The 26,258-nt window shown below is 40.5% G+C and overlaps 1 protein-coding gene across 1 annotated transcript; it reads left to right on the forward strand.

Annotated features, from left to right (window-relative positions):
* The first annotated feature begins 53 nt into the window (after positions 1-53).
* Positions 54-25,285, forward strand: ACTR2 (actin related protein 2). The gene is made up of 9 exons (XM_030491122.2): positions 54-206; positions 6,313-6,423; positions 11,848-12,063; positions 16,180-16,252; positions 18,226-18,362; positions 19,130-19,279; positions 20,006-20,151; positions 20,556-20,688; positions 22,215-25,285. The coding sequence occupies exons 1-9, from the start codon at positions 159-161 to the stop codon at positions 22,383-22,385; spliced, it is 1,185 nt and encodes a 394-aa protein (XP_030346982.1). The 5' UTR covers positions 54-158; the 3' UTR covers positions 22,386-25,285.
* The last annotated feature ends 973 nt before the right edge of the window (positions 25,286-26,258 follow it).

A 26,258-nucleotide genomic window follows, 5' to 3' on the forward strand; every position in this document is an offset into this window, starting at 1 on the left:
CGGGGTGGGGATGTCTCGGCGGTGATTGGGCGGCGGCGGGCGCTGACGGCTTCCGGCGGGTGCGCGGGCTGGGGGGGGGCCCGGCGGTTGTGGAGGCGGCGGCGGCAGCGGCCGGGTGTGCGTGTGTCGGTGTCGGTGCGGGGCGGCGGCGCGCAGGGATGGACACGCTGGGCAGGAAGGTGGTGGTGTGCGACAACGGCACCGGGGTGAGTCGCTCCGGACCCGGGACCCGCCCTGCCGCCGCGGCGGGGGGGTGGTGGTGGTGGCGGCGGGGGAAAGGGGAAGCAGGGCGACTCCCCCCCGGCCCGGCCCGGCTTCCTGCCGGCACGCCCGCGGGCCGCGCCCGGCCTTGCTGCCGCTACCGGGCCCGCCCGGCTTCTCCCCGCACCACGCCGTGCCAAGGCGCTGCCCGGGGCCGGCGAGGGCCGCGCCCGCCGCTCTCCGCCAGCCCCGGCCCGGGAGGTCGGCGCGGGCCCGGGGAATGAATGGGCGTGGGGAGCTTGGCGCGGAAGAAGGGCGGTGTGCCGGTCGGTTATAAACCGGCTGAGCGGAACCCGCCCGCGGGGGGCTTCGGTGCCGTGCCCGGTGCGCGGATGTTGCGCTGTGCCGCCCCCCGGCATTTTGCTGGTTTATCGTGAATGTGGTGTTTCTGTGCATGGTGGCCTGAGCAAGTGTCTGCAGCCACGAGCGTTTAACCAAAAATACCGATTTTCTTGAAATTCTGAATGAGAGCATTATGGGATGTGTCCTCTGGGTGCAGGGTTATTGCTCTTAGGGAAATGCTTGGGTTTAGGGTTGGGTTTTTTTGCAGCTACTGGTCAAAATGGAGCGTCATCCTGTCGTTAATACCTTCCTGATCTGTAACGTACTCAAAATTGGCATTTTTAATCCAGAGAAACGCAGAGGTTTTCTCCCCATCCTTTCACCTTTTCCGCCCTCCGTGAGCATGCAGGCACCCACTGGAAACTCACCCTTTTGTCAGTGATACACGGGCTTCGAGGCACCACACAGGAAGTGATAAAGATCCCATTTCAAAGCAAAAAGGTGCAGGATGCTATAGGTGGATATTTCCCCTCGGTGATTTTGTTTAGCAATCTAGGGTTTTCCCTGGTAAAGAAATACGGAGAGTTAGCACAGCTGACAGCATGTGAACATCTCTTGAATGGTGGGGAAAAAAGGAAGTGATTTTTGTTTTTATATCTAAACGGTATAAAGATATATATTTTTTTAAAGCCCAAGAGGGAATAGTTGAGACAAAGGATGTTGTTGCTGGAGATTCAGCATCCTGAATTAGAGGGTTTTTCAGTTAGCATCTGAAATGATTGAAACGAGTCAGGAAAAACATTGTGTCTGACAGGTCTGGGGTTTGGCAGTTCTGATGGCTTGTTTTTCCTCCTAGAGCAACAAATAATAGGGTTGGGGTCTGGAATCTTTGGGCACTTTTTACACTGTCATTTAGAAAAATGTAAGGGAAAAAGGAGGCATTCACTGTTTTCTTCTTACAAAGTGATGTGGAAGCTGTTTTGGTGTGTGGGGGGTTTATTAGTTTTGGGTTTTTTTTCTGGGTTTGATTTTCTTTTTTTTTTTTTCTTCATTGTTTAATACCCTTATGGTCAGGCCCAGGTCTGAAAAATAATGTAGAGCTTCATCCTTTAGTGTGGTTCTTTACACAGCAGTAAATCACTGAGTTAATGTTTAGTGTGTCAGTAGTGACAGCAGTGTTGTGCTATGGCCGGTCTTGGGAAGGTGCGAGGCATGGGGTAGGAAACTGTTCCCCAATTTCCCAAGCTGGGTTTGCAGCACAGATTTTGTACAATGTGACACATCTGTGTGTGCTTTGGAATGAAGGCTCATATTGGAATGAGACATTTTATTTTCTCTGTGAGTTGTACCAGCAGGATATAAATAGCTATAACAGTGGAAGGTGTCTTTGTAGTGCTGTTGCAGCGCTGAGAGGAGGGGCCTGTGCCGCTTCAGTTTGTGTTTGGCCTCTCAGCAGGACAATGCGTATGGAAGTACCCTGGCCACAGGGTTCGTTATGTGGGAGAGCAAAGCATCAAGAAATAATCGTTAAATTGGTGAACTCAAAATATTTGGTTGAATTTAGACAGTTAAACTAGAATGGGATAATTAATCTGGAAGAAAATTTCATCTGGTAAATCTTTTGAGCCTCAACTGCATATTGAGATTATCAAATAGTCCTATATTGCCAAACGAGTATTTTTATTATCATTTTTTCTGTATGACAAGGAAGAGACACTTTATGTCAGTGATTTCTGATACACTCTGATATGTCAGATTTAAAACCACGATTGAAATGAAATCTCTTGCCAGGTGCCAGGAATAGTACATAAAAATGGAGGCTATCTTTAGAAAAATCACATGCAATTTTAACTTTAGGCTTGGCTTTGAAATTTACTGTTCTTGTTCTGCTGCAAGAGGACTTCTGACTGCAATCAGTCTTTGAGGAAGGGGTGCCTAGAAGGAAGTTCTTGCAACACGTGGGGTAGGAGAGAGGCGGGCAGTGGCACCTCAAAGGTCTAAAGCATTAGAGATGGATGTTGTTCGTGGTGTAGGACAAGCAGTTAAGTTACTTGGTGGCCTGTAAAATTGCTGTAATTGTATTTAGGGTTTTTGTTTGTGTTGTTCAATGGAAAGAATCAAGCTCAGAGACCTGATAAGAATATTAGTATTCATCTTAAAACTTGTCACGTGACCTGTTTGTGAGCTTCCTCATTCTTTTAATTTGAAAGAGTACTTATACATACAAGTTCTTGCTGTTTGATGACTCAGTAGGAAGTGAAAGAGTCAGTATAAACCACAGTGAAATAGAGAAGAAACTATATATGGTAAAACTTCTTACATACGTGGTCTTGCACACAGGCAAGCTGAGTAGCTCTTCTTAACACATTCTGAACATACAGCAAATGCATGCAGAAATGAATGATGATGAACTCTTGGCTTCCTTAGATGCATAAATTCATTGAGTGTTGGTTGTACTGTTCAAGACATGGTGTGTACTGAGCATTGTACGGAATATGATAGTTGTTCCAAGGGTTGTGTACAATAAGAGATGGAAGAGAAACAAGTGCATGGTGTATAAATTGTACTCGAGTTTCAAATAGAGAATGGCAGGAACAGTATTTAATGTCTGACACAAGAAAAGAGAAGCTGATTATATTCCAGACTACTGCAGTTAATAACGTTTAACAGAAGATTTTGAGGGATCTCCTGTAAGGAACAGGAGGGAGAAATATCTCATGTTTCTTGTACCACTTCAAAAATCTAACACTGTCCAGCATCTATTATTATATACATCTGTGTTTCTTTGGTGCATTTACCTGTTGGTAGTTTGGCCAAGTCTGGTTCTTGAGCCATAATATCCAATGTCAGGTCGTCACAGACCCACTGAACCAGCAGCTGTACATTTGATACGATGTCAGAGAGAATACTGCAGTGGGGATGCTCTTGTTGGTGGGGAAACTGATGTACAAGGCTGACTTGTTCCTATCTTCACCAAATTTTCAGGTAGCCAGGAGTGGAAATTTCACACCTGAAGGGGAGGAGACAGAGTTAAAATTCTGCCCCATCTGCCAACTGCTGAGTTTACCCAGCTTTGTAAAAATGCCTTTTTTTTTTTAGGCTCTCTGTTCTGGGTGAAAGAGGTAGGGACAGACTGTGAATGTCCCAGCTTAATCTTGCTCATTGTAGTTCACAGAGATTAAATCTGGTTCTGATTGTGTTTGAGGCTGGTTGGAGGAATGACAATCTGTTTTTAAAATCCAGGATTTGGTAATTGCCAACATTGTTAACTTTGCAGGAAGGTGTGTCAAGGTCTTAACACGGAAAGGGGCTGGAAGTTACTATTACAGTTCAAATAGTAAGAACACAGAATAGTATTTTTGTAGGTCAGCACAGTTGTATGTGATTTTGAGAGGTATTTTTAAGGTTGGCCAAGAGACACTTACTGACTTTGTGCAGTAGTAGTTTGGGTCGCATATCTCAGTGGTTGCTATGTGAATCTCAGGGATTATTTGCTCGGTCCAGGATTTAACAGTGTGGGTAGCAGAACTTCTTGATGGGTGCTCCAGGAGCTTGAGTTGGAAAGATTCATTTAGATGTAACTGATCTTCTGTTGACCAACACTGTTGGTGATGACTGGTAGGGAAGTTGCTTCATTCTGGGGGAAGAAAAGGAGGAAAAGCTGTAAGCAAATAGAGGGGTGTGAAGGTGTATGGGCTACCTGGAGGTGCCCAGGTTGTACTTGACCCTTGGTTAGAGGATGAGATTGTATGGGCTGTTTTATAGAACTTCTTTCTAGCTTGACCAGGCCCTGCACAATGAAATTTATAACAAGCATACTTAAATATTACAGTAGCAACAAAAATCGTGTGATTGCCCTGAATGCAGGAATTTGCTAAGTCTTGAAGGGAGCTTATTTTTATTTATATTAAAACTTGGACTCAGCTCAGTCCTTCAAAATGTCTCATGTTCCCTTTGGTATAAAACTTCTGGTAAAGTCGTCTGGTGGATTCAGGTAGTGGAATCCAGAAATGCTTGTGGCTACTCTGCTTTCTTGTAGCAGCGCTGCATTCTTGGATCCACAGATAAGATCTGTGTAACTCCTGGATACTTCTGGCCTTAATATAGGCAAAAGAGTTGATAAGTACTTGCCTTTTTGGAGAACTGGGATTGAAGTAGAATGAACAAATTGAGTTGTATACACAGTGTCATTCTTCAGGTATTCCAAACAGCTCTGCCTTTGGAGATGGGATGAAGGAAATTAAGGTCACAAAAGGCAAAAAAAATCTCTTTCTTCTTGTATTAGCCCAACTTTAATTAAAATATCTCTTGGCTCTTTCTATAACTGGCTTTATGAATTCTTTTCCACAGCAGGTGCCCTTTTTACTGCAGTAAAGGCGAATAATTGAGAGCAATAGAAAGTGACTTTCCATGTTTGCGTCAGTGTAATGACAGAGTTTCCTTCAGCTGCAATTAGCTGTTCTCTTTGCTGTGATAATTGTTTCAGTGGCAGTCTTCAGGTTTTGGAAATTCTTGCAGGTAGCTTTTAACACAACCTGAAGTGGATAATTAAGCTTTGGGACTGGGCCCCAAGAGGCTGTGAATTGCCTGCCCTTGGAGGCTTCCAACATCCAACTGGTCAAAGCCCAAAGCAAGCTGGTCTGAATTCAGTGTTGACTGCTTTGAGCCCAAGGTTGGATGAGATGGCTCCTGAGGTTCTCTCCAACCCGAGCGACCCCGCGATGTCGTGCCACTGCTGTTACACCTACATGGTTGAGTAATTGTGCAGTTGAAAACGTGCAGTGTTTAGTTTGGGACTGCAGGATTTTGTTCTGGCATGCTGGTACAGCTCAGCATGCAAAATATGCATCAGAAAAACAGAAGCCTGCTCTGTATGAACTGCAGGCACAACATCAGAGTGTGATAGATGAACATCAGAGCACAAGAGCCAAAGAGCCTAAGATCCCCATGAGCTCAAATTGTGCTTCCTGCTAAAGAAGTTCTTGTTTTACAGCTGATCTTCCTCTAATGACTACATTTTATTCATGCTCAGTTAATCCTCGCTATTTTCTTAGTGTATATACAGTGTATATCTTGAGACCCAGTGATACAAAGCTTCCTTTTGTACATATTTGGGTAACAAACGCTTTTTCAGAGTATCCTGTTTGGTGTGAACTACCATCAACTGAGGTTTGGGTTGTGCTACTGGTTTTTAAAGTGCTTACTGCAAACTCTTTATCCTTAAAAGAAACCCTGAAAATCATGAAACTCCAGAGAAATGCATCTGAATTGCACACTATCTCAGTGTTACACACTTCCTGTAACAGCATAACACCTGAATTCACAAGGGTTTGGTTTTTTCTGATGTGTAACTCATTAATGCTACTGTGTGCTCTAATTGGAAAGGTGATTGAATTTGGTCTCATTGGGTACTCATTACAAGGCGATCCATTACAAAATGATGGATTTTAGGTTGCTAGAGAACTTTTTTAAGGAGCGGCAGGAAATCCAGATTCAAATACCTCTTTCACACCTCTCAGCGTAGTCATTTCGATACTGTTTCCCAAAAATCTGACAGTCTGAAAACATTCTGGAAAATGCTTTAATTCACTTTTTCACATGTACCCTTCATCTGAAATGTGTAAAATCAATTTGAAAGTATAAATCCAATTGGTTTCCAGTTGGACACATGCTCCTAAATTTGGACTTCTAATCTTTTTCCCCAAACCAGGTTTCTGTTGGTAAACAAAAGCAATGCTTATGCTAATAAAACTATTTATTCCTTTTCAGTTTGTGAAGTGTGGCTATGCAGGCTCAAATTTTCCGGAGCACATTTTTCCAGCTTTGGTTGGAAGACCCATTATAAGATCAACTGCTAAAGTGGGAAACATTGAAATCAAGGTATGTTTTTTTTTCATCATTATTGCTTTCTGACAGATACAAATATTTAGGGGCAGCTTTTGACTGATGCAGTGTTTGCAAATGTGTTTTTCTTAATTCCCCTTTATGCCGTTTCAGTATCTCTTGATTCATTTCTGTACTGGGCTCTACTGTCGAACTACAGAGTTATTAGGGGGGTAATCTAAAGCACTGGAGACTTTCAGATAGTTCAGCTGAGGAGGCAGCAGGTACTATGGGCAAAAAGGGGCTTCAAATGCCAATATGTAAATGATGTCAAGATTAGAGGCAGAAATCAGGCAGAAGTGGTTGATGTTTGTCACTGAGCTGTACTGTGGGATTCTGAGACAATGCTGAAGAGCTGCTGGAGCTTCCAGGTTTTTCTATGCTGTTTGCTTTCTACTTGCAGTTGATCATCTGTGATCTTGTATGAGATGTTTAACCTTGGTTGTGTTTGCATTTCATTGTTTCTATTGTTTTTGTTTTCTTTCTGCTGTTGATAGATGTAGGTACTCTATAACAGTTAGAGATGGAGAGGCTGTGTTCATGCTACTTCATCTTGGGATGTTATTCCAAATTGGAATGGGAGGGCACCACTGTTTGAGAATCTTTTTCTGAAGTCTGGGGAGCTATTGTTTCTCACTTTATATTGTAATTACAGAGGAACCCTTCAAATGTTAGTAGTTGCTTCTGCAATAACAGCCTTCAGTACATGTCTTGACCCTACTTTGGTCGCATCCTTTCTTCTTGCTTCTTGCCCCATGTTCTCACCTTGTGCAGTCATGTGGTGGGCCACTTGACCGAGCTGATCCAGCTGAAAAAGAGTGATTTCTTTGTCAGGTGTAGTTTTGACTGCCTCACTAAAGAATTGTGCAAGCTCCAGTTCAAGAGCAAGGGCGAAGCAGGAGGCAACACAGAACTGCAGGCGGCCTCAATTAGGCCAGGGAAGGTCAAGTAGAACCATGTACAGGCTTTCAATTTTGCTTTCCTTGTTGCTTCTGAGAAGCAGCTTAGTAAAGGAAAAAAGATAAAATCTGCCCAGTCTTGTTCCTTAGTTTCAGAACCCTCTGGCTGATGAGGAGAACTTCAGTTTTCTGGTTGCTGCTGCTGCCTGTAACGTTAGTAGTTTCAGCAGAAGGCTATAGGAGGAAGTCAAGGGGATAAAAGATATCGGACCTTTCCAAATTGCACTGGATTATTTTGTTGTGTGGTTTGATTTTTAATATTGCAGTGCCACTTACCTTGTATCAGCCAGGACAATTTGTTTGAAGGATGGAGAACTTTCCCTTTGACAGTAGATAGGAATTTTTGTAAGGAGAGGGAAAACATCTTCCTTTCTCTCGAAAGACTTGAGGAGAGGTGTTTCTTTGGATATCTACTTCATGCGACAGTTTCTTCAAGGAGGTCCTGGTAAAGTTTTATGGAAGTTATGCACTGATTTACAAGTCTAAAGTCCAAGAAAAATTCTCTTGCATGAAATCTGGTTGTTGAAGTTATGTTTTCTTTCCAGGTGTTATGATAACAGCCTGTCCTGCTAGTCTTGCTATCTTCTGATTGTCTGATAACATAGTTTAATATCATTACACGTGACATTGGAAAGACAGGAAGTAGAAGTGGGTAATTGCTATGAGATCAGTGCAAAAGAACCAGTAAACTGTATTTTCTCATGCTTTGCCTGTCTTCTGCTTGAGGATGGATCACATGGGTGTAGTTTAGGAAGTATAAATGGTGTCAAGGTTCTTCCTAGAAGTTTTATAGCATCTGCCTATAATAGCTTGTCACCCTTTTGTAAGGCAGTAGTGTATCAAGAGAAGAAATCCCTGCCGCAGATACTTTGGGTAGTATCGCAGTAGGATAATGCAGTAGGAAGAGTTGTTAAGCATGTGTACTGTTTTTCTTTGAGATTTGTGCAGATTTCCTAAAATAAATAAATAGATCTATTTTAGCAGGTGAGTTTTATGCCAAAATTTAATTCTAGCCATTCACTGCAAGTTCTTACGGGATTAGTTTAAAACTGAAGCTGGCAAGAAGAGTGTCAGTTTGACTTTTAAAAACTGTACAGAAAAGCTGTCATTCCTGTGAAATTCAGAAACTCTGCGAGAAGATCCTGGAAGCTGATCAAAACAGTGGTTATCAGCCATCTATTGAGTTAACTGATTTCAAGTTGCTTTGTCCATGTTTTCCTTCTAGATTCTTGTTTCAGCTAGCAGCAGGGATACAGCTTTTTCTCTTACTTGGAGTCCCCAGTTCTGGACATAAACTCAAAAGTTCAGTTATTAGTGGGATTATTTTGCTTCAAATTGCAACCTTGAAAACTCTAAAACCAGAAGCATAGATGCTGCTCCTAGCTTTTACTGACTTAATACTCTTTGCAGCTGGTTTCAGAGTTGATAACCTTTTTAGGTTTGGGACAGATCAGACCTGAGCCATGGTCTGTGTCCTGCAGTTCTGATCAGTTTCTGCCAAAGGCAGAAACCCAGGGTTGTTCCCTGGTTTTGAAGTGAGGAAGAGGTGGCTCTGACCAGCCTCTTTGGGACTGCTTGTCCCAAGGCAGCTGCCAGAAACAATATGACCTTTCTTTTTGACATACAGAATAAGTAGATTTGCCCTAATGGTGCTGATAGTTATCCTGTTGCTTTTGGCAGCTTAGGTGACTCAAAGTGAATTTAATGAAAGGAGGAAAACGTCTCAATAATCATGGAAATGGCTTTAGTATAATTTTGGACAATGTTTATGCACATACACTTCGAATATCTCATAGTGCTTCCTGGCTGCTTTAATTATCTTCCTACCTCCGTAGCTTGCTATAGGAAAAGAGCTTTGAGGCGCTGCTCTTACTACTGCGCTTCGTGATTGCTTATTTCCATTCTGAGAGAAGATGCCATAATTAAAGTAAATATGTCTTATTTGATTCTTTTTGGGTGTTTGCTCCGTGATACATGAACAGATTAGCCTGCTTATCGGGGAATGCTTTTGTGTTACAGTTTTCAGTTCTTGGGTAATTAAAGTAGAATTTTTAAAACCAAACTTGAAATTTAGCATGTCAAAGCTAGTTATGGTCAAGTGCCTCATGCAGAGTCTTGTCTAGTTCAGATAAACTCCTTGCCCAGGGTAAAACTCCAGCGTTACAGAGTATTTATGCACAGAATCCTATTTATGAGAAGTAGACAATGTAAGATGCATAAACATGACATGGCATTGACCTGTAGCAGTAGCTTCCTTTAAAGAGATGTTTTAATCTGAGATCCTGAGAATGTTAGTCCGGCCCTAACTAAACTAACTCAGATCATTTCCTGCTGTACATGCATCTCTTTTCAGCCTATTTCTACTGTGTACTTAAAATAATTTGAGAATTTCATTTAGGCCTTTTCTGACTTTCTTGCTTCTACCTTCTTTCTTCACCTTTCTTGACCTGTTGAAGTAGAATAACAAAAAGATGGTAAGTGAGGTGCCCCTGTGCTGTTTGTTTACCATTTTTGCTTGATGGGACCTGGTAGCTGTTATGTTATTTTTTGATGCTATTCATTGTTTTGTCTTGTCCTACATTTTACATTTGAATACATACTTATTTTGGACGTTGATCATTGCTTTGGTTTACTAGCAACTAATTCATGAGAATATTGTATGTATTGCTTATAAATGCTACATAACCTGTAGTTTTGCAAGATGTAAGAATAACACTTAAAGATCAACAGGAGCTCAACCTCATTAACAGTAGGAATTGCTCTGTTTAACATTACAAACCAAGAGTTTGAATAAACCTTCAGATATCAGTCAGACAAATGTTACTGAGTACCAAAGTTGCAGAAACATTGGATGTCATGATACTGGTTCCTCTCTGCAAATTCAGTTGTGTTGTCTTTCTTCCTTTTCACCTACCAAGTGCTTGTATTTGTTAGCATGCTCTTGAGAACAATTGTTCTGGCCTTCAGCTTTGTTTTGAAAGGATGTGAAAGTTTTGTGCAGCTTTCATTGCACGTTTGAGTAGTGGCTTTTCCTGGGCTATGTCCTGTTCAGCAGCATGAAGTCTCAAAGAACAATGCATAAAAAGGCTTCTGATTCTTCTGACTGGTGGAGTTGTCATCTTAAATTCTCGGGAGTGATGTGGCTGCGTGGTAGAGTTTTCATAGTACAGTTTCACTAGAGTACATTTGATTTAAAATGTTGGAGTCTTGACTTTTGTCTCCTGTACAGTCGAGAACTGAAGTGTGATTTGCTCTGCAAGGGAAAACAAAGAAAGCACATTGTCAGTGAGAGGGGGTGGAAGAGGGATGGTTTGATTTTCAATTCACTTTTTATATAGTCAACAGTAACTGTTCAGGTTACTTCAAGAAAAGGCTTTATAAACCGGGCACCAGATTTTTCATTGTGCATCTTTTTTTCCCTAGCATTGAACAGCAGGTTGAGTAACCCTCACTTCAAAGTTTCCTGTGCCACAGCAACTGCAAACTGCGGGGCATATTTTTGTGTGAAGCAGATGGGGTTTTTTCTATTAAATTAATAGAGTATTAGTATGGAAACAGTGCTATTGGTACCTGGAAGTATGTTCTTAAGGGCTAAATACAAGCGAGTCAGTTAAGGCTTCTTTAGAAAAGTCTGCGGTATAATAGGGAGCAAAAAGAAGATGTTACTGTGCATACTTCCTCTGGGAAATACGTGGGAAAGGAGATGATATGATGCTACTAATTTGAATGTGCAAGGTTTGCATAACTAATAAACAGATTGCTTAATCAGTGTGAAATGACTATACAAACTATGCATTAGTTGGTTGTATTGGTGTAAGAATGCATTACTGGGGGTTTTGGCTTGGGACTCTTGGCATGGAACAGACGAGGATATATTTTATATTTAGATGTGTCTCTTCACACCCTACTGACATAGGCAATATGTAAACCATTGTTTCTTTTAATGTCTGGTGTGGAACTTCTAATCTCTTATTTGCTTTTGCTACTGTTCGGTATGCTTATTCACCACTCATTATTCCTTTTTTGGTATTGTGCACAGAAATTTGCAACATGCATGGAAAAATACTCTGCCAATCCCACCTACTGCCCTTATGTGCTATTTTGCATCTCAGCCCTTAGAAATTAGTATTTGGTAAAAGAGGTTTGGAGAAAGATCTGTGCTTATAAAGGTCTTTGTGGCATCTGGCTGTGACAGGGTTTATTGGCATGTTTAAGGTTAATTGGGAAATGGAATTAATAAAGTTTAGTTTGGAAAAGGTTTGGGATGGGTAACAACCAAATTTAAATACTACACGAAATATATTCTGCTTCTCTCCAGATTACCTGAAAATGGTTCTAAAATGTGGGCATTCTTTAAGAACACACTTGGACACAGGCTGGAGCAGTTCATGTCATTCTTGAGGACTTTGGTGTTTAGAGCACTTTGCAAGCACTGACATGTTTCTGTATTGAAATTTTACAGGATCTCATGGTTGGTGATGAAGCAAGTGAATTACGCTCAATGCTGGAAGTGAATTATCCGATGGAGAATGGCATAGTTCGGAACTGGGATGATATGAAACATCTCTGGGATTACACGTTTGGACCAGAAAAACTTAATATTGACACAAAAAATTGTAAAATACTACTCACAGAACCTCCCATGAATCCAACTAAAAACAGGGAGAAGATCGTGGAGGTATGTCTGTCTAGTAGAAACTGGTATGCACTGTCATTGAAGCAGCACTAGGAGATTCTGACTTCTTGGAACACCTCGTAACTATCTGAGGCAAAGCAGTTCTGTTTCCTAACCAGAACTTGGCCTCAGCTGTAGTCACGAAGGCTGCTGTCATTAAATTCAAACAAGCTGATCTTACTCAAAAGCTATAAGCAAGCTTCTTGTCTCAAGCTATATCACCATTAAAACACAGAATTGGAAATACATCTTTATCTCCGTGTATCCAAGATACATTGATTACTAGCTGATTTAAATGAACCTGGACTGATTTAAATTAACTTGGACTTCTGTTAACCAGTAATGCTTCAGAGGAGATTGAGGCTTGAGCAAGATGATGCTTACCAGGTGGAGCACTGTTGTTAGAGGTAGTTGAGACAAAGGTGTGATGGCAGCCGATACCTAGCATTAGTCACAGGTCAGTGAATTATCACTGAAAGCCTTCTAAGAAGGAAAGCCTGGTTCTTGGATCCTTGATCTCAGAGTGCTGCCCTGAGTCACCTCAGGGTGACCTGAGCTCCATCTCAACCTTGTTGAGATGTATATTGTTTAGCTCTAGGACCATGTAACAAAGACTCAGTTTTGGAGAGCAGTAGTGTTTGATGAGAATAGAAAGTCAAAAAGTTTAGTTTCCTGGATTTGGGGGATTTTTTTGTTTGTTTTCTCAAGCATCATAGGTATTTTCAGTTAATCTAAGTATTCATTGTAACAAAAATGTAATTTAAAAAATGTGTTGCAGGAAAAATGGGTTCTTAAGTCTGAAACCTGATCCATTCATCGGAACTTTGAATATGAAAGCTTGTGTGTATACATATATTTTTTCCCAAATCTGTTGCTTAGTCTAGTAAGAATTTACCTTTAGCATTACCTGCTGACCTTTCTTTTAAAATCCTTTTGTCATCATAGCTACAGTAGTGCTTTCTGCAGCGTAGCAGTGGAGGTATTTGTGCTAATCTTTCCTTTCAATGGCTTGAGCAAGTGAAGTGAAGCAAAGTTGGAAAACCTGAAGAAATCCAACCATACAATCTTAATTCATAATTTCTTAGCAATTGTGGATGTTAGGGACCTAATACTTAGGTAATATATAATGCAATGTTGGTAATACCTTCTACTGTGTGTCAGTCAGCTGTGGTGTGATAGACATAGCAGATTATTCTGGTTGGCCTCTGTGTAGCAGGAATGGTTGAATTTCCTGTCCAGGCTTCTTTGCTTTTCAGCTGTCTACAATAGTCTTCTTGTTTCTGTTTTCCTGCTAAACACAAAAGGCTGGATTTTAGTTATTCTGGTGCTGAGTAATTTTATACCATAAACTGAAAAATCTTGCATGGCTTCTGAACTCTGATAAAACATTTGTATTGCTCCATTTGCTCTTTTTAAACACTCCAGAGATCGTAGATATTTAATCATAATCCAGAGGATTAAGAAGAACTAGAATCTATTTTTGTGAATTCAAATTTGAGTTAACAGAAGCTCGTTGCTTCTATTAATATTTTTAATGGATCACAGCGTTATGAGGACTAGCAATATTTAGGTTTTTAACTGCAACATATTTATACCGCTTCCATTTTTGACACGGACTCCTCCTTTTCAGGGAGGTTAGCCCAGTATGGAGCAGAGGGCTGAATTAAGATTTTTTCCTAAAGCCTGCAGTAAATATAATAATATCTCTGCAGTTTGTGATACAGTGCAGTAGCATTTTGAAAGAAAAGCTTAGTCATCTGGACCATATCAAGATGATACATAATTATATACGCTTGTACTTCATTCTGCTTCCAGTAATTCTCTCTCTCACCCCATCGCTCCATCAAACTCAGCTGCACAGTAACAGCAGCAAGTGTTCACATGACAGCTGTGTTATAAAATATATATTTTTAAAGTGCAGTTTCTTTCGTGGTGTGTACAAGACACTGGTTGCTCCTCATCTTAACTGTTTGCTGTCCATCTGCTGCATTCTCATTCTGCATTACCCTCAGGAGCAGCCAGACTGTGATGGTATATCATGTAGCTGTGGAGATACTCTGGCACAGTCACTTCTCCTAATCCCAACCTAGCATTCCTTATCTTTTTTCCCGATTTTTAGTTCTTCCTTTCTGTGCCCAATTAGAACAGCACTTTGTAGGCAATCCAAAAGCTGCCGTCACAAGAAGAAGAATCTTTGCAGGAGACATCCTGCTCAGTGTTTACATCTTAGGATTTCTTTTTAACATATGTCCCATGTCAAAGCATTTTTCATGTCAAATAGAACAGATCTAGAGATGTCTTGAAAGAAAGAGCAACAGCCCCGCAAAGGCCTACATAAAGGGTTTTGCAGTGGCTTCTAGAGTTCAGTGGAACACATCAAGGCAATAACTTGATTGAAATAATGCCATTTCAATATTCATTTTGCTGTATGAAGATGATATTTTAGATTTTTCTTAAATTAGCTTTTCATTTTGTAAGCACTCTGGTTGTTTGAAGGCACCATCCATCGGAATAGTGCTGGTTTTAGGCAGTGACTACTCAAAGGGAATCTCTTTGTGAGCTGCTGCTCTTTCAACTGTTCGTTTTCTGGCAGACACTTCTGCTTCTTGTTTCTGAAGGTACTGCGTGCGTGCTAAACTGTGGCCAGCACGGAAGTTACTAACCAGCAGCCAGTCTTGTAATGTCTTGCTTGTTCTTAGCCCATGCACTCAACTACTGTATTGAATTTCCTTTTATATTACCCAGCTCACATTGGGGGTTTATAAAACCCCCCAGTGTGGTGTTCTCATGGCAGAGTGCTCTGCAGCTCGCCCCCTCTGTTCCTTTCTGCTGGACTTCTGTCATGCTGTGTGCTCACAGCACATATCCTGAGACAGGCAGCATCAGTCTTCCCAGGGCGTTTGCAGTGTGCTCGATACAGCTATGAAATAATTAACTTGTCTTTGCAAGGATCAGGTTTTTGGTAGGGGTCAGCCTTTTACAATCACACTGTTCTAACAGAGGAGGTTCTTTAAATAGCTCAGAATTCTAAAATTGTCAGGCATCAGCCTTTTTTGTTTAAAAATGTTTAGATATCTTTTTCTTGAGCTGTGGGAGTACTTTGGAGTTAATCAGTTTCTAATCCTAGAAGTTGCAGAAGTGCTCAGGAGGCTGCAGGATAGCAAAAGCAAAACTTCAGTGTGTGCTGGAGTCATCAGAGTTCATCCGTTTTTCCTGGTAAAGCATTTTGAGGAGAAAACTGCTGTACAGTCTGATTTGTTTACTTGGCCTTTTTTGTGTTTATAAAGAAGACAAGATCCTATAAACTCTACATCCTTTAATCTTGGACTCTTGTTTCTTCACTGAAACTGGTTTAGCGGTTAGGGGAACCTAGGCTACAAGACAGGCTGTTACTTTTCATGTTTCGGGAAGAGTCCTGCAAACCTGTGGCTTTCTGTATGTAGTGACAGCGTTAGCCCTACCTGTACTATTTCAGTCGCTGTGAATTTTGCCCTGATTCCTGAAAGTTGTCATCAGTCGTGCTTTAAAGAAGGGAAGAAGGCGGCCCAAATCCAGAGAACAACCTGTGACACTGGGCTTATTCTAGACCCCTGTGATAGGAGCCTGATCTTGACAGTGTCTGCAGTTTTTCAAAGCCTGTAGGGCTTGATAGGAAGAATAAATAAAACAGAACTCTGAACTTCATTAGATTTAGAGCCTACGCCTTTAACAAACATTTCATTTCCAACTCACACTTCAGTAATGAAGTACTTGGCTGGTCTACAAGTGCTGCCTCCTGCTCATTAAGCACTGTGGAGAACGGGTTAGTAAAGCTGCAGGAATTGGTGTGTGGGTTTCTTGTAAGTATTCACTTTTCGTTGCTAAAGGGATGTGGAATGTTTCGTATGGCTTATCTTGTGTGAACAGGTAAGATACAGAACTGGATGTGCTACTTGCTACCATAAAGCAAGTAGGTTTCTGATGTTTGTATAGAATCTGTGTGATTCTGCTTTGGAAAGTGTTTCTGATGAGCAAAAAGACAGAATTCTAGAAATACAGTTTTCAAACATGTATGAACTCTGAAATTTCTTTCAAGTATTTGGCCTGTTTTAGACATTAATTTTTGCCTTCATGTTACAGGTGATGTTTGAGACATACCAGTTTTCTGGGGTGTATGTAGCCATTCAGGCCGTTCTTACTTTGTATGCTCAAGGTAGGCAAAGATAACTTAAAATCTGTTTGGTTTATAAATGTGCTGTGGAGCCAAACTGCTAATACAGTATTAATGGGTCTTGGGCTTAATTTAATGGTGGTGTAAGTAAGCTCAGCTCTGACTTAGGGGCTTGCTTTTTGTTTTGAAGAACTATTGATAGATACCTCTGGTGGTGGTGTTTTCATAAACCAACTGCAGAGACAGCAGGACATAAATATCCTTGTCAGTTAACATGTCACCATAGTTTCTATGCCCAAGAGCAAAAGTGATGGGGTACTGTGATGTTATGCAAGTTATGTACTGTTATGCAAGTCACTAAAACTAGTTGAATCAAACCCACTTTTGCAGACCTAGATATTAGTTTTATTTGCTGTGATCTGTGCTATTACTGTTCCTCTTCCCCCTGCTCCCTCCTTGGTTTTTCTTTGGTTTGATTTCTTAGAAGTATTTAATTGACTAACATACATGGTCTCAAATTCTGCTGTAATTGCACATGTATTTTAGCAAATAGTGCTTAATTACTTGTGAATAACAAAATGTGAAACAACTTAGAGCAGTCCACAGTGTTCCTACATATGATAATCTAGAACAAAGTTGGAAGACCTTCTAAGATATAAAAAACAAGTGGCATCTAAATAGAGTATTTGCTTGTGAAAATAAAAAAGCCCTTTAAAACATCCTACTTAATTTAAATTACATTAAGGATTAAAGTAGTGGTTAAAATTATCGAGAGATGTGCCTCATTTCAGTGCACCACATTTTGTTGCTGCTGTTAAAACTAATTGTTGCTTTTACCTGGAATTCTTTGTACTCATGTGCCATTTCAAGGCAAAAGGTGTATATATCCAAACCTAGTTCTAATTAGGAAATTCTTTAGCAGTTCCTCACAACAGTCTTTTGGAGTTAGGTATAGTCCCTTGTGACACGTTACTGCATGTGTCCCATCACAAGACACCTTGTGTTAGCATAGTGGTTATTCCTGTTCACCAATAAACCTGAAGATCTGATCACACGCCTGAACCAAGGTGTGTTCTTCAGTTCATTTGAGGCAAATAACCAATTTGATTGCCTTCTATTTTACAAAGCTTGAGCAAAGTACAGTAGCCAAACCAATGCACCTTGCCATAAATGTTCCTTTCTTATTTTAAGCTCTCCCCATAAAACAGATTTTCTTGCTTTAGACAGCTTGTGAGAAACTATAAAACTGTTTTCTAATCAACTTTCACCCTTAATTCTGCTTCTTATTTTGTTAGTGAAGTATAGAAACTTCTGTTTCTATATGTTCTATATGATACCTCAGTTTGGTACACCTTAGAATTAAATGATTTTATGGTAAAGTTTTTTTCACCAGAGTTAATTTCTTTAGTCTATGAAAGTGGATCTGATTCAGCCTAATGCTATTTCTGTGGGGAAGATAAATTAGGTGTGTGCTGTATAGTCCAAGTATTGTCCAGCTTATGAAAGCATTGCTTCGGTTTTTGAATACCAGTCAATATCAGTAAGTCCTAATAATTGTAACAAGGTGAGCTTGTGCCCTGAATACCTCTAGGTTTCTTCATATTTGAGGAATTAATGTAAAGTTGCACATACACAGCTGAATCTGAGGAGGAATTTGTGTCCCCAACAAGCATTTAATGATCTTAGATATTCTCTTAAATTAGAGTGCAATTTAAGATGTCCAAACAGCAGATACAATTGTGAATGGTAGAGTCACAAGAACGTAGGAAAAAGTAGAGGTAATACTTTTAGAAAACTTAAATGAAAGCATTTATTACTCTGAAAACCTGGAGTTTAAAAGCCAGCTGAATGGAAATAACTGAATTTTAAATTGTGACTACTTTTGCCAAAATGATGACTGGGGGAATGGAAGTTGTGTGAAGATGACAGTGAACAATCCTATCTTAAACTCCCTGCTCTATTTGTGAAGGTGTTAATGAAAGTTTTTACCTTTCTTTACCCTCCCGTTCTGTTAGGTTTGTTGACTGGTGTCGTGGTGGACTCTGGAGATGGTGTAACTCATATTTGCCCAGTTTATGAAGGTTTCTCTTTGCCTCATCTCACCAGACGGTTAGATATCGCTGGGAGGGATATCACTAGGTACCTCATTAAGGTAAGCTGGAAAGAAAGTTTAAGGTTGAAGCTGGTGTCTGTGGTACATGGGTTCAAGTTAAAATCCTTGATACCAAGAAACCACTATACATTCTCCCTTTATTTAAATGTTAATTACATAAAGAACTCTTTTATTCTCTGTATTGCTTCAGTCTGTTAGATTTCCTCATCTAAATCACGTGATATTATTGATAGCATTCAGAGACTTCACATTTTCTTAGTGTCAGTCTTGTAGGAAGGGATTTTATACCATATTTGGGAAGGAAAAACTCAAAAGTTGGCTTTTGATACATAAAATGAAAACAAAATTGTGTTCAATCAGTTCTACACATCTATTTTCAGAAGTAATTTTTCTTATAGTGTGGAAAATGATTTAGTGATTCTTCCCTGATTACTCAATAAGACAGTCTGGTTTATAGTCTATTTGTTTGCTTTTTAATATAAGCAACATTCTGGATTGACAAATGTTATGATTAAACTGGAATATTGGAATGTTCTGAAGTGAAGCCCTAACTCTAAGAATTATTTTGGTTATCTTTCACTTTGTAGCAGTTATACTGAATGTTGTAATGTCAAAGAAAATTTCCCACTTGGAGTAATGCTGCTAATAATGGATATACTTTGGCAGATTCGATTTCATACTAATTTTACAGTTAAAAAGGGGAGGTAAACTTTTAAAGATAGGTGTTTGAACGTACCCATCTATTGATGGAGAGGTCTGGACTCTTCCTCTCATTTCCTGCTAACCTGATGTTCTGTTCCCTGTAGCTCCTCCTGCTGCGAGGGTATGCTTTCAACCATTCTGCTGATTTTGAGACTGTTCGCATGATCAAGGAGAAGCTGTGTTATGTGGGATACAACATCGAACAGGAGCAGAAACTGGCATTAGAGACCACAGTACTAGTTGAATCCTACACGGTGAGTATTTTGAGACAGCTTTTCTTGTGCTAAACTTCATAGGTTTAAATTCAGGTCGCATTTAGTTTTGATTCCTTCTAACTTTTTCTTGGCAGTAGCTCACTTTCCAGGTGTAGGAGCCTGTACAATCAGGTTACTTGGTTCTGGGAAAACTTTTAAAAGCTTTGTTTCTTCTTTTATTCTTTTCCGATTATCCTTAAGGCTTTGTACTCATTTTTGTCATTTTAGATCCTTGAAATTTGAATATTATAGTCCAGGAACTTGTAGAGAAAGTGGACTTACTGTAGCATGTCAGATTGTTTCAGCTTCATCCATCTAGCAGTGACACATGTGAGACTGATGATACCTGGTGACAAGAATGATAGACTTGCTCTTAGTGGAAACTTCCTGTGATCACACATGGAAAGAAAGAACTTGCAGGAAAGCATTACTCCTTCTGTAAGATCATCTTTTCAGTCAATATTAGGAGCTGCGTTGCAAGGAAATGCTTTGTACCTCAGTATCAATGTATCTGGTCTCTGATGTCTCTAAGTGAATTGCATAACGATTGAAGAGTTTGTATCTCCTTTCAGTAGTACTGAATGACTTCTTGCAATGGTGACAATTATCAACAATTTCCTGTTTTAAAACATTAGGGAACAATGTAGGTCATTTCCTCTTGGTTTGTTTAGCATCCAAGTGGCTGAAAGTAGTCTCCTAAATGGTGTTTGGTTTTCTTTTCACTAGCTCCCAGATGGCAGGATTATCAAAGTCGGTGGAGAACGGTTTGAAGCACCAGAGGCGCTCTTCCAGCCTCACTTAATCAATGTAGAAGGGGTTGGTGTGGCTGAATTGCTGTTTAACACCATCCAGGCTGCTGACATTGATACCAGGTAAGAGCAGAACACTTAGATCTTCTGTCAGGGTGCAGGTGTGAAGAGAGAACTGCATTCAAACAAAATAACATCTTTTGCTTTGGACACTAACATGTGAACTGCTGGGGGAGGGTGTATACTGGGAGGGGGGCTCAGGATGGGATCTTGGAGCTTAATGGGTTGTCTGGAAGCTTGGCTATTTTGGTATGAATGAGCAAGGTTAATACCTTGAAAGCACAATGTTTTGTACTGCTGCATTCTGGGATGCCTGGAAAAGCATGAGCAAGTCTGCCAAACATGCAGAGTTTGTCTTCATGTAGTGACCACTTTCTAGATTTGTATTTATTCCCCTGTACGTACAGGTACCTACTTGTACTACAGAGTGTCCTGTAAGACATCAGAATGCCTGTTTTTTCGGCCAGGTCTGAATTCTACAAGCACATTGTGCTGTCTGGAGGGTCCACCATGTACCCCGGGCTGCCTTCGCGACTGGAGCGGGAACTTAAACAGCTCTACCTGGAACGAGTGCTGAAAGGAGATGTGGAAAAACTCTCGGTAGGTACCGAGTCGCTGCTGTCTTTGTGTGGGGCAGAGGCTTATCCCGAGTCCCCACTAGAGGGAACCAAGCAGTCAGAAATGACAGAAGCTGCGGGTGGCACTCCATGCACCGTGCAAAATTGCTGCCTCTCGGTTCTTCACACCCCTGTGTTTCGTATGGGTGGCTTGTGTGTATATACTTGCAATAAAGCCACCTTCTAGTCCGGGTAGTAGCAAGTAATTCCTGAAGTCTTGGGTTAGTTTGAATGTAAAACGGGCTGATAAATGCTAGGGCACAACTTGTAGTATAGGTTAAACAGGGCTAATGAATTATTGTGCCTTGAAGTCATTGTTGAGCAAAAATGATTTTTTGTGGCTGGGAAAGTTTTGAGTTTCATGCAATAAGTGAAATACTTAAAAGTATGAGTCTAGAGTTCTCACCTTCAAGAGGAATAAATTTTCCTTGTTTATTGGTTAATGTGACAAGGAGACAACCACAAAATCATAGAATGGTTTGGGTTGGATAGGACCTTAAAATAGTCTAGTTCCAACCCCCCTGCCATGGGCAGGGATGCCTTGCCCTAGACCATGTCACCCAAGGCTCTGTCCAACCTAACCGTGAACACTGCCAGGGATGGGGCAGCCACAGCTTCTCTGGGCAGCCTGTTCCAGTGCCTCACCACCCTCACAGTAAAGAACTTCTTCCTTATATCTAACGTGAATCTCCCTGGTTTAAGTTTAAATCCATTACCCTTTGTCCTATCGCTACAGTCCCTGATGAAGAGTTCCTCTCCGAAACAACAGCCCCACACACGTACACTGCACTGTTATGCTGTCTGCTTTTCAAGGAGGAGATATTTGCAAAGAAAATTCCTTTGAGTGGAGTTTATAATGTTGAGCCGAATTGAACTTCCCTGGTTCTTAATACAGTGTTCTTTAAAGATTCTTTGCAGCTATACAGAATGTCGCAATTGTACAGAATGTTTTAAGTCTGAGACAATATTTCACACATAGCTTTGACTGTGCTCATTGTTGCTCTTGAAGTTACAGCTTTAGCATCAAAGAATTTAAAGGAATATTAATTAGTGAGGCTCGTGTAGATTCTGTAAATTTAAAATCTGTTCCATCTGCCCTTGTAAAACTTGGTGTAATCCTAAAATGTTCTGTGATTTGATCTGGTAACTTATGATAATTGTAGCCACTGAAGCTCAGGAAGCATTTCAATCTTTACTGGGTTCAGGAAATGCAAAAATACGGTCTTTAATTTCGTATCCTGACTCCTGGGCTTTTTGTGGATACACTGAAAGTATCATTTTGGGGAAAGTGTCAATAGCTGTCTCTAGTTTCCAGTGCAAAGTAGTTATTTTACTTGGGTTGCACAAGCAGGAAGCTCACACGGCGTTGCCTGTTCTGGCATTTCAGTTTTTTGGTTGCCTTTTTCTCACTAAACGGTTTCCATGTCATTGTTCTGGTGGGAAGCAGGATTCTATTTTGCCAGGCTTTGTTTCAGGAATCCTACCAACAGTTTCTTCTCTTTTTCTTAGAAATTTAAGATCCGGATCGAAGATCCCCCTCGCCGAAAGCACATGGTGTTTCTGGGCGGTGCGGTTCTAGCGGACATCATGAAAGACAAAGACAACTTCTGGATGACCCGACAAGAATACCAAGAAAAGGGAGTGCGTGTGCTGGAGAAGCTTGGTGTGACTGTTCGATAGATCCCAAAGCTTGTTCCCATCACATGTCTAAAGCTTTGTTTTTTTTCTTTCATTGCCAATCTCTGAACTCACTCAGCTACATGCTATGGAAAAGGCCTGTCTGTGGCCTTTTGACCCAAAGGTCAGGTTTTGTTCTGGTTTCTTGGGGTAGCTTTTGTTAAATGTTTCTTAATGTGGCTAAATTTGACTATTAAATTTGACCACTTCCCTGCAAACAAAACAGAGCAAGAGCAGCCTGTCTACTTCATTGTTCCTTCCCAGTAGGCAATTGGGTAATTCTGGTAGGCTTTTTCTTCTGGGTTTATTGCTGTAATACTGCTAGCTTTTGTCTCTAGTTCACAAGGGGTTGTGTGCCTTTTTTAGCATAAGAAAACCTTTAAACAGGAGTTTTTTGCTATTGGATCATTGTGGTGATTATCTTTGCGTCTTTTTGCCTCTCTCTACAGTAAGATCATGGGTTTTTTGGGGTTTTTTTTTTCTTTCCTGCAATTAGGAATTTTGATGAAACATTGTTAAAAACTAGTTTTAACTAGATGGAATGGCTTTAACACACTGTTTCGATGTAATGTGGTTCCATACGCACTGCTGCCTACACTGGCTTCTGAGGTGGTTTGTCCTTAAAGGTGGTGGTGGGGCTTTCATACTGTATTTCTCTAAGTGGGCATGTACACAGTTGCCACAAACAGAGAAACACCTGATATTCTGGCAAATGTGAATTTGTGGCCTTAGATGTCGTCTTCTGGAGGGAGGAGACAGGTTTGAGCTGTGTTGCTTTTCTGTTAAGGGACAGCTAGGGGGTCAGTCTGACCAAAAATGCCTCTTTTTATAGTGAAATTTTGGTACCATGTTGTCTCAGCATAGGGAGCAAGAATGTTAAATTAGCTATTCTGTAATTGTTGAGAAACTTAGATATGCTGAGACAGGAGCCTCTAAACTTCTGAAGTGATCTAATACTTTCAGAAATGCTTATGAAAATTATAATTATAGATATTAAAAACCCCCAAAACTAAGTTTTCAAAGTCTGTTGTTTTTAAGTGCTTGTATGTACATCAGAAGCACTTCCATTAAACTTTACAAGTATATTAACCTAGTGCCAAGTAGTTACTGCAAATGAATATTTCAATGACCAGTGTTTATTGCAGCAAGCAGATATTTATAAACAACCACTGGCAGTAGGTTATAAAGAATGACCTATATTTGTTCCAGTTAAAAATAACACTGGGATATGAGATGTTGCTGGTTGGTAAATATCCACAATTCGTTTTGTCCGCTCTTGATTTTTGATACATAACGTGGGATGGGGAAGGAAGTGAAAACCAGTGATGAAAATGCTGTTTCCAGAAAGTACATTAAAGCTGAGTTGTTCTGAAAAATAGAAGTTGTCACTAGTAATTATCAGCCATCTTCTCTGAGTATAGGGGCCTGTATTTTCTTCCTTCTAGCGGACTGGTAACTATCTTTGCAACAAAATCTGCCTTACATAAAGCATAGCAAAAAATACTTGCATACAAATGCCAGTTAGACTTAGTTCTACTTTGCTTTTCATGGAAATGTTATATCACTCCTTACTGGTTTTCCAAGCCTACCATAACACTTAAGCGTAAGGAAGTTAAGATCTGCTTTTGACTTCCAAACCTTGGAATGTACGAGAGATGCTTTCATATCCTTGCCATTTGTCTACGTCTTTACATTAATATTTGACCCCAGGAACATGGAAATATTAAACTCCCTTGGATTCTTAAAATTTGCTTTCTTTCTAAATCGAGCAGACAGCTTCCCTTTGGCCGAGCGAGCCAAACGGGCCGAAACCATGTCTGCATGTCTTTAATAACAAGACAGTCGCTATAGTATTGCTAGTAACGACCATTTAATTATAGGTGGGTGGGGTTTTTTGCAGCTATATTTACTCTTAACTTGAACAATATGGATTTATAGGCATGCCGGTCGTGCCTCAGTGCATGCACTTAAGCGGTTACTAGATTTTCGGGGACATGAATGTAAGGGGTACTCGGAATTCCTGTAGTCTTCTGAACATTTAATACACAAGATGATTTTCAAATGCTGTGGGCTTTGCTTTAGAGCAATGGTTTCTCATGTGGCTGTCTCTGGGCTTTTCGGACAGTGTTGAGAATCATGGAAATAAACCAAAGAATGACTTCAAAACCTTCTTTTGAATGACAATCTGTCATGTGGTTTTTCAAAACTAGACCTTGACCCTGCAAAACCCCTTTTCTAAACCATCTTCTCCCCTGTTCATTGGCTTTGGTTAGGGATGTTTGAGTAAAGGTTTTGGAATTTGGCCCTTTCACTAGAGAACTTCACAGCACCATGAGTAATAAATGTCAGTTGATTGTGCAGAATCTTGGGTTTCCATGGAAACGGTGTATATATTAAAAAAAAAAGGCAACTAGCATTTTAAATTGCAGCTCTCATGGATTCAGAACACATACACGTAATTCAGATACTGAATGGGGTGTTCCAGTTGTGCTCAGTGTGGTTCTCCATGTGTGTGTTTGCACACACGAGAGTGTATGTGTGTGTTCTCTCAGCTGACAGCTTCGATACTGCTATGAAAGCAATCTGGTTTTAAAGTTGTTTTTGAAGACCAAATAACTTGAGTTGTATTTGCAATATGCTTCAGCTCCTATAAAATTAGACTAGAAGATGCCGCATCAGTTGTAAGTTTTTTGGGAACATCCTATTTTTAATGTTAAGCTGCTTCAAACCCCTCCCTCCCCCCAGTGTTCTAGGATGTTAACCGATGTAACACAAATGGCTTTTTATACAGTTCTGAATAATGTTAACACACAACACTGGTTGAGACCATGAATGGAAATAAACATCTATTTAAATTGACAGGTCTTTTCAATACAAAAATAAAATCAGATTTTTTCAAAGTAGATTATGTTTGCTTTTGTTTCCTTTGGGAAATCACAGTTCTGTCAGTTTTTCTCTAACTTAACTTCCATCACAAAACTATCATCGGCTGCTTATGCTGAGGAAATCTGACATGACAAAATAACACATTCCCTATTGATTGCTGTTGTAGAGTGAGAAAAGCACCCCTACTCCATTCTCTTGCCAAGATTCCACTCCCTCCATCCTGGTTTCTTTAAAAAGAAAATAAAATCCTTATCCTTGGACAAGAATCTTTTCTAGTTCAAGCTCTATGCTCAGTACTGCAAAATGGGAAGAGCCCTCAACTTGCATTGACTTCAGCATCCCTGGATAAGCTCAGAAGCCACATAATGATCTTCCATTTAGGAAAAATCTCCTTGGTGGTGTGACCTCATGTGCTGCTTCACCTGCTTCCTTCAGTTTAACTGATAGAAGAACTACATGAGGGGTTCATGTGTAGCATTTAGAAAGATGCAGTGGTTTGAAGCAGCTCTTGCACCTGAAATGTAATTCTCAACTTGCTGTGGGGATTGGTGGCTGGCCCACTCATCACGACGCATTTATCTGGCTTTTGAAACAAGCTCACCCAGCGTCTTCACCCCAGTTCACTGTATGTGCTGTTCTGTATGTGTGTTCCCCAGGCATCGTGGCCCCAGTAGGAAAATGGTTTTGGTTTTCTTGGAGTGAATCAGTATGTGCAGTTTGGCTCTGGGTGCATGTCTCAGTGGCTAGGTCAAGCATGTGTCATCTTAGGGTACAGGTAGACAGCAAAACAATATAAGCCCAAACCTAAAATCTTTATTCCATCATTGTGCATTCTTGGGGAAAACAGGTAAATAAATTGGGCTTTACCTCTGCTCAGTAATAGTTCATGTTCCTCACTCCTCCCTCTTTGATTTGCTTTTGTGTGGAAAGGACTAAAACCAGCTCAGTCGATGTTTGCTAGTCAACTTTTTCAATAGTGAATTCTTCCCT

This window comes from Strigops habroptila, chromosome 6, assembly GCF_004027225.2.
Source record: "Strigops habroptila isolate Jane chromosome 6, bStrHab1.2.pri, whole genome shotgun sequence".
Taxonomy (NCBI): Eukaryota; Metazoa; Chordata; class Aves; order Psittaciformes; family Psittacidae; genus Strigops; species Strigops habroptila.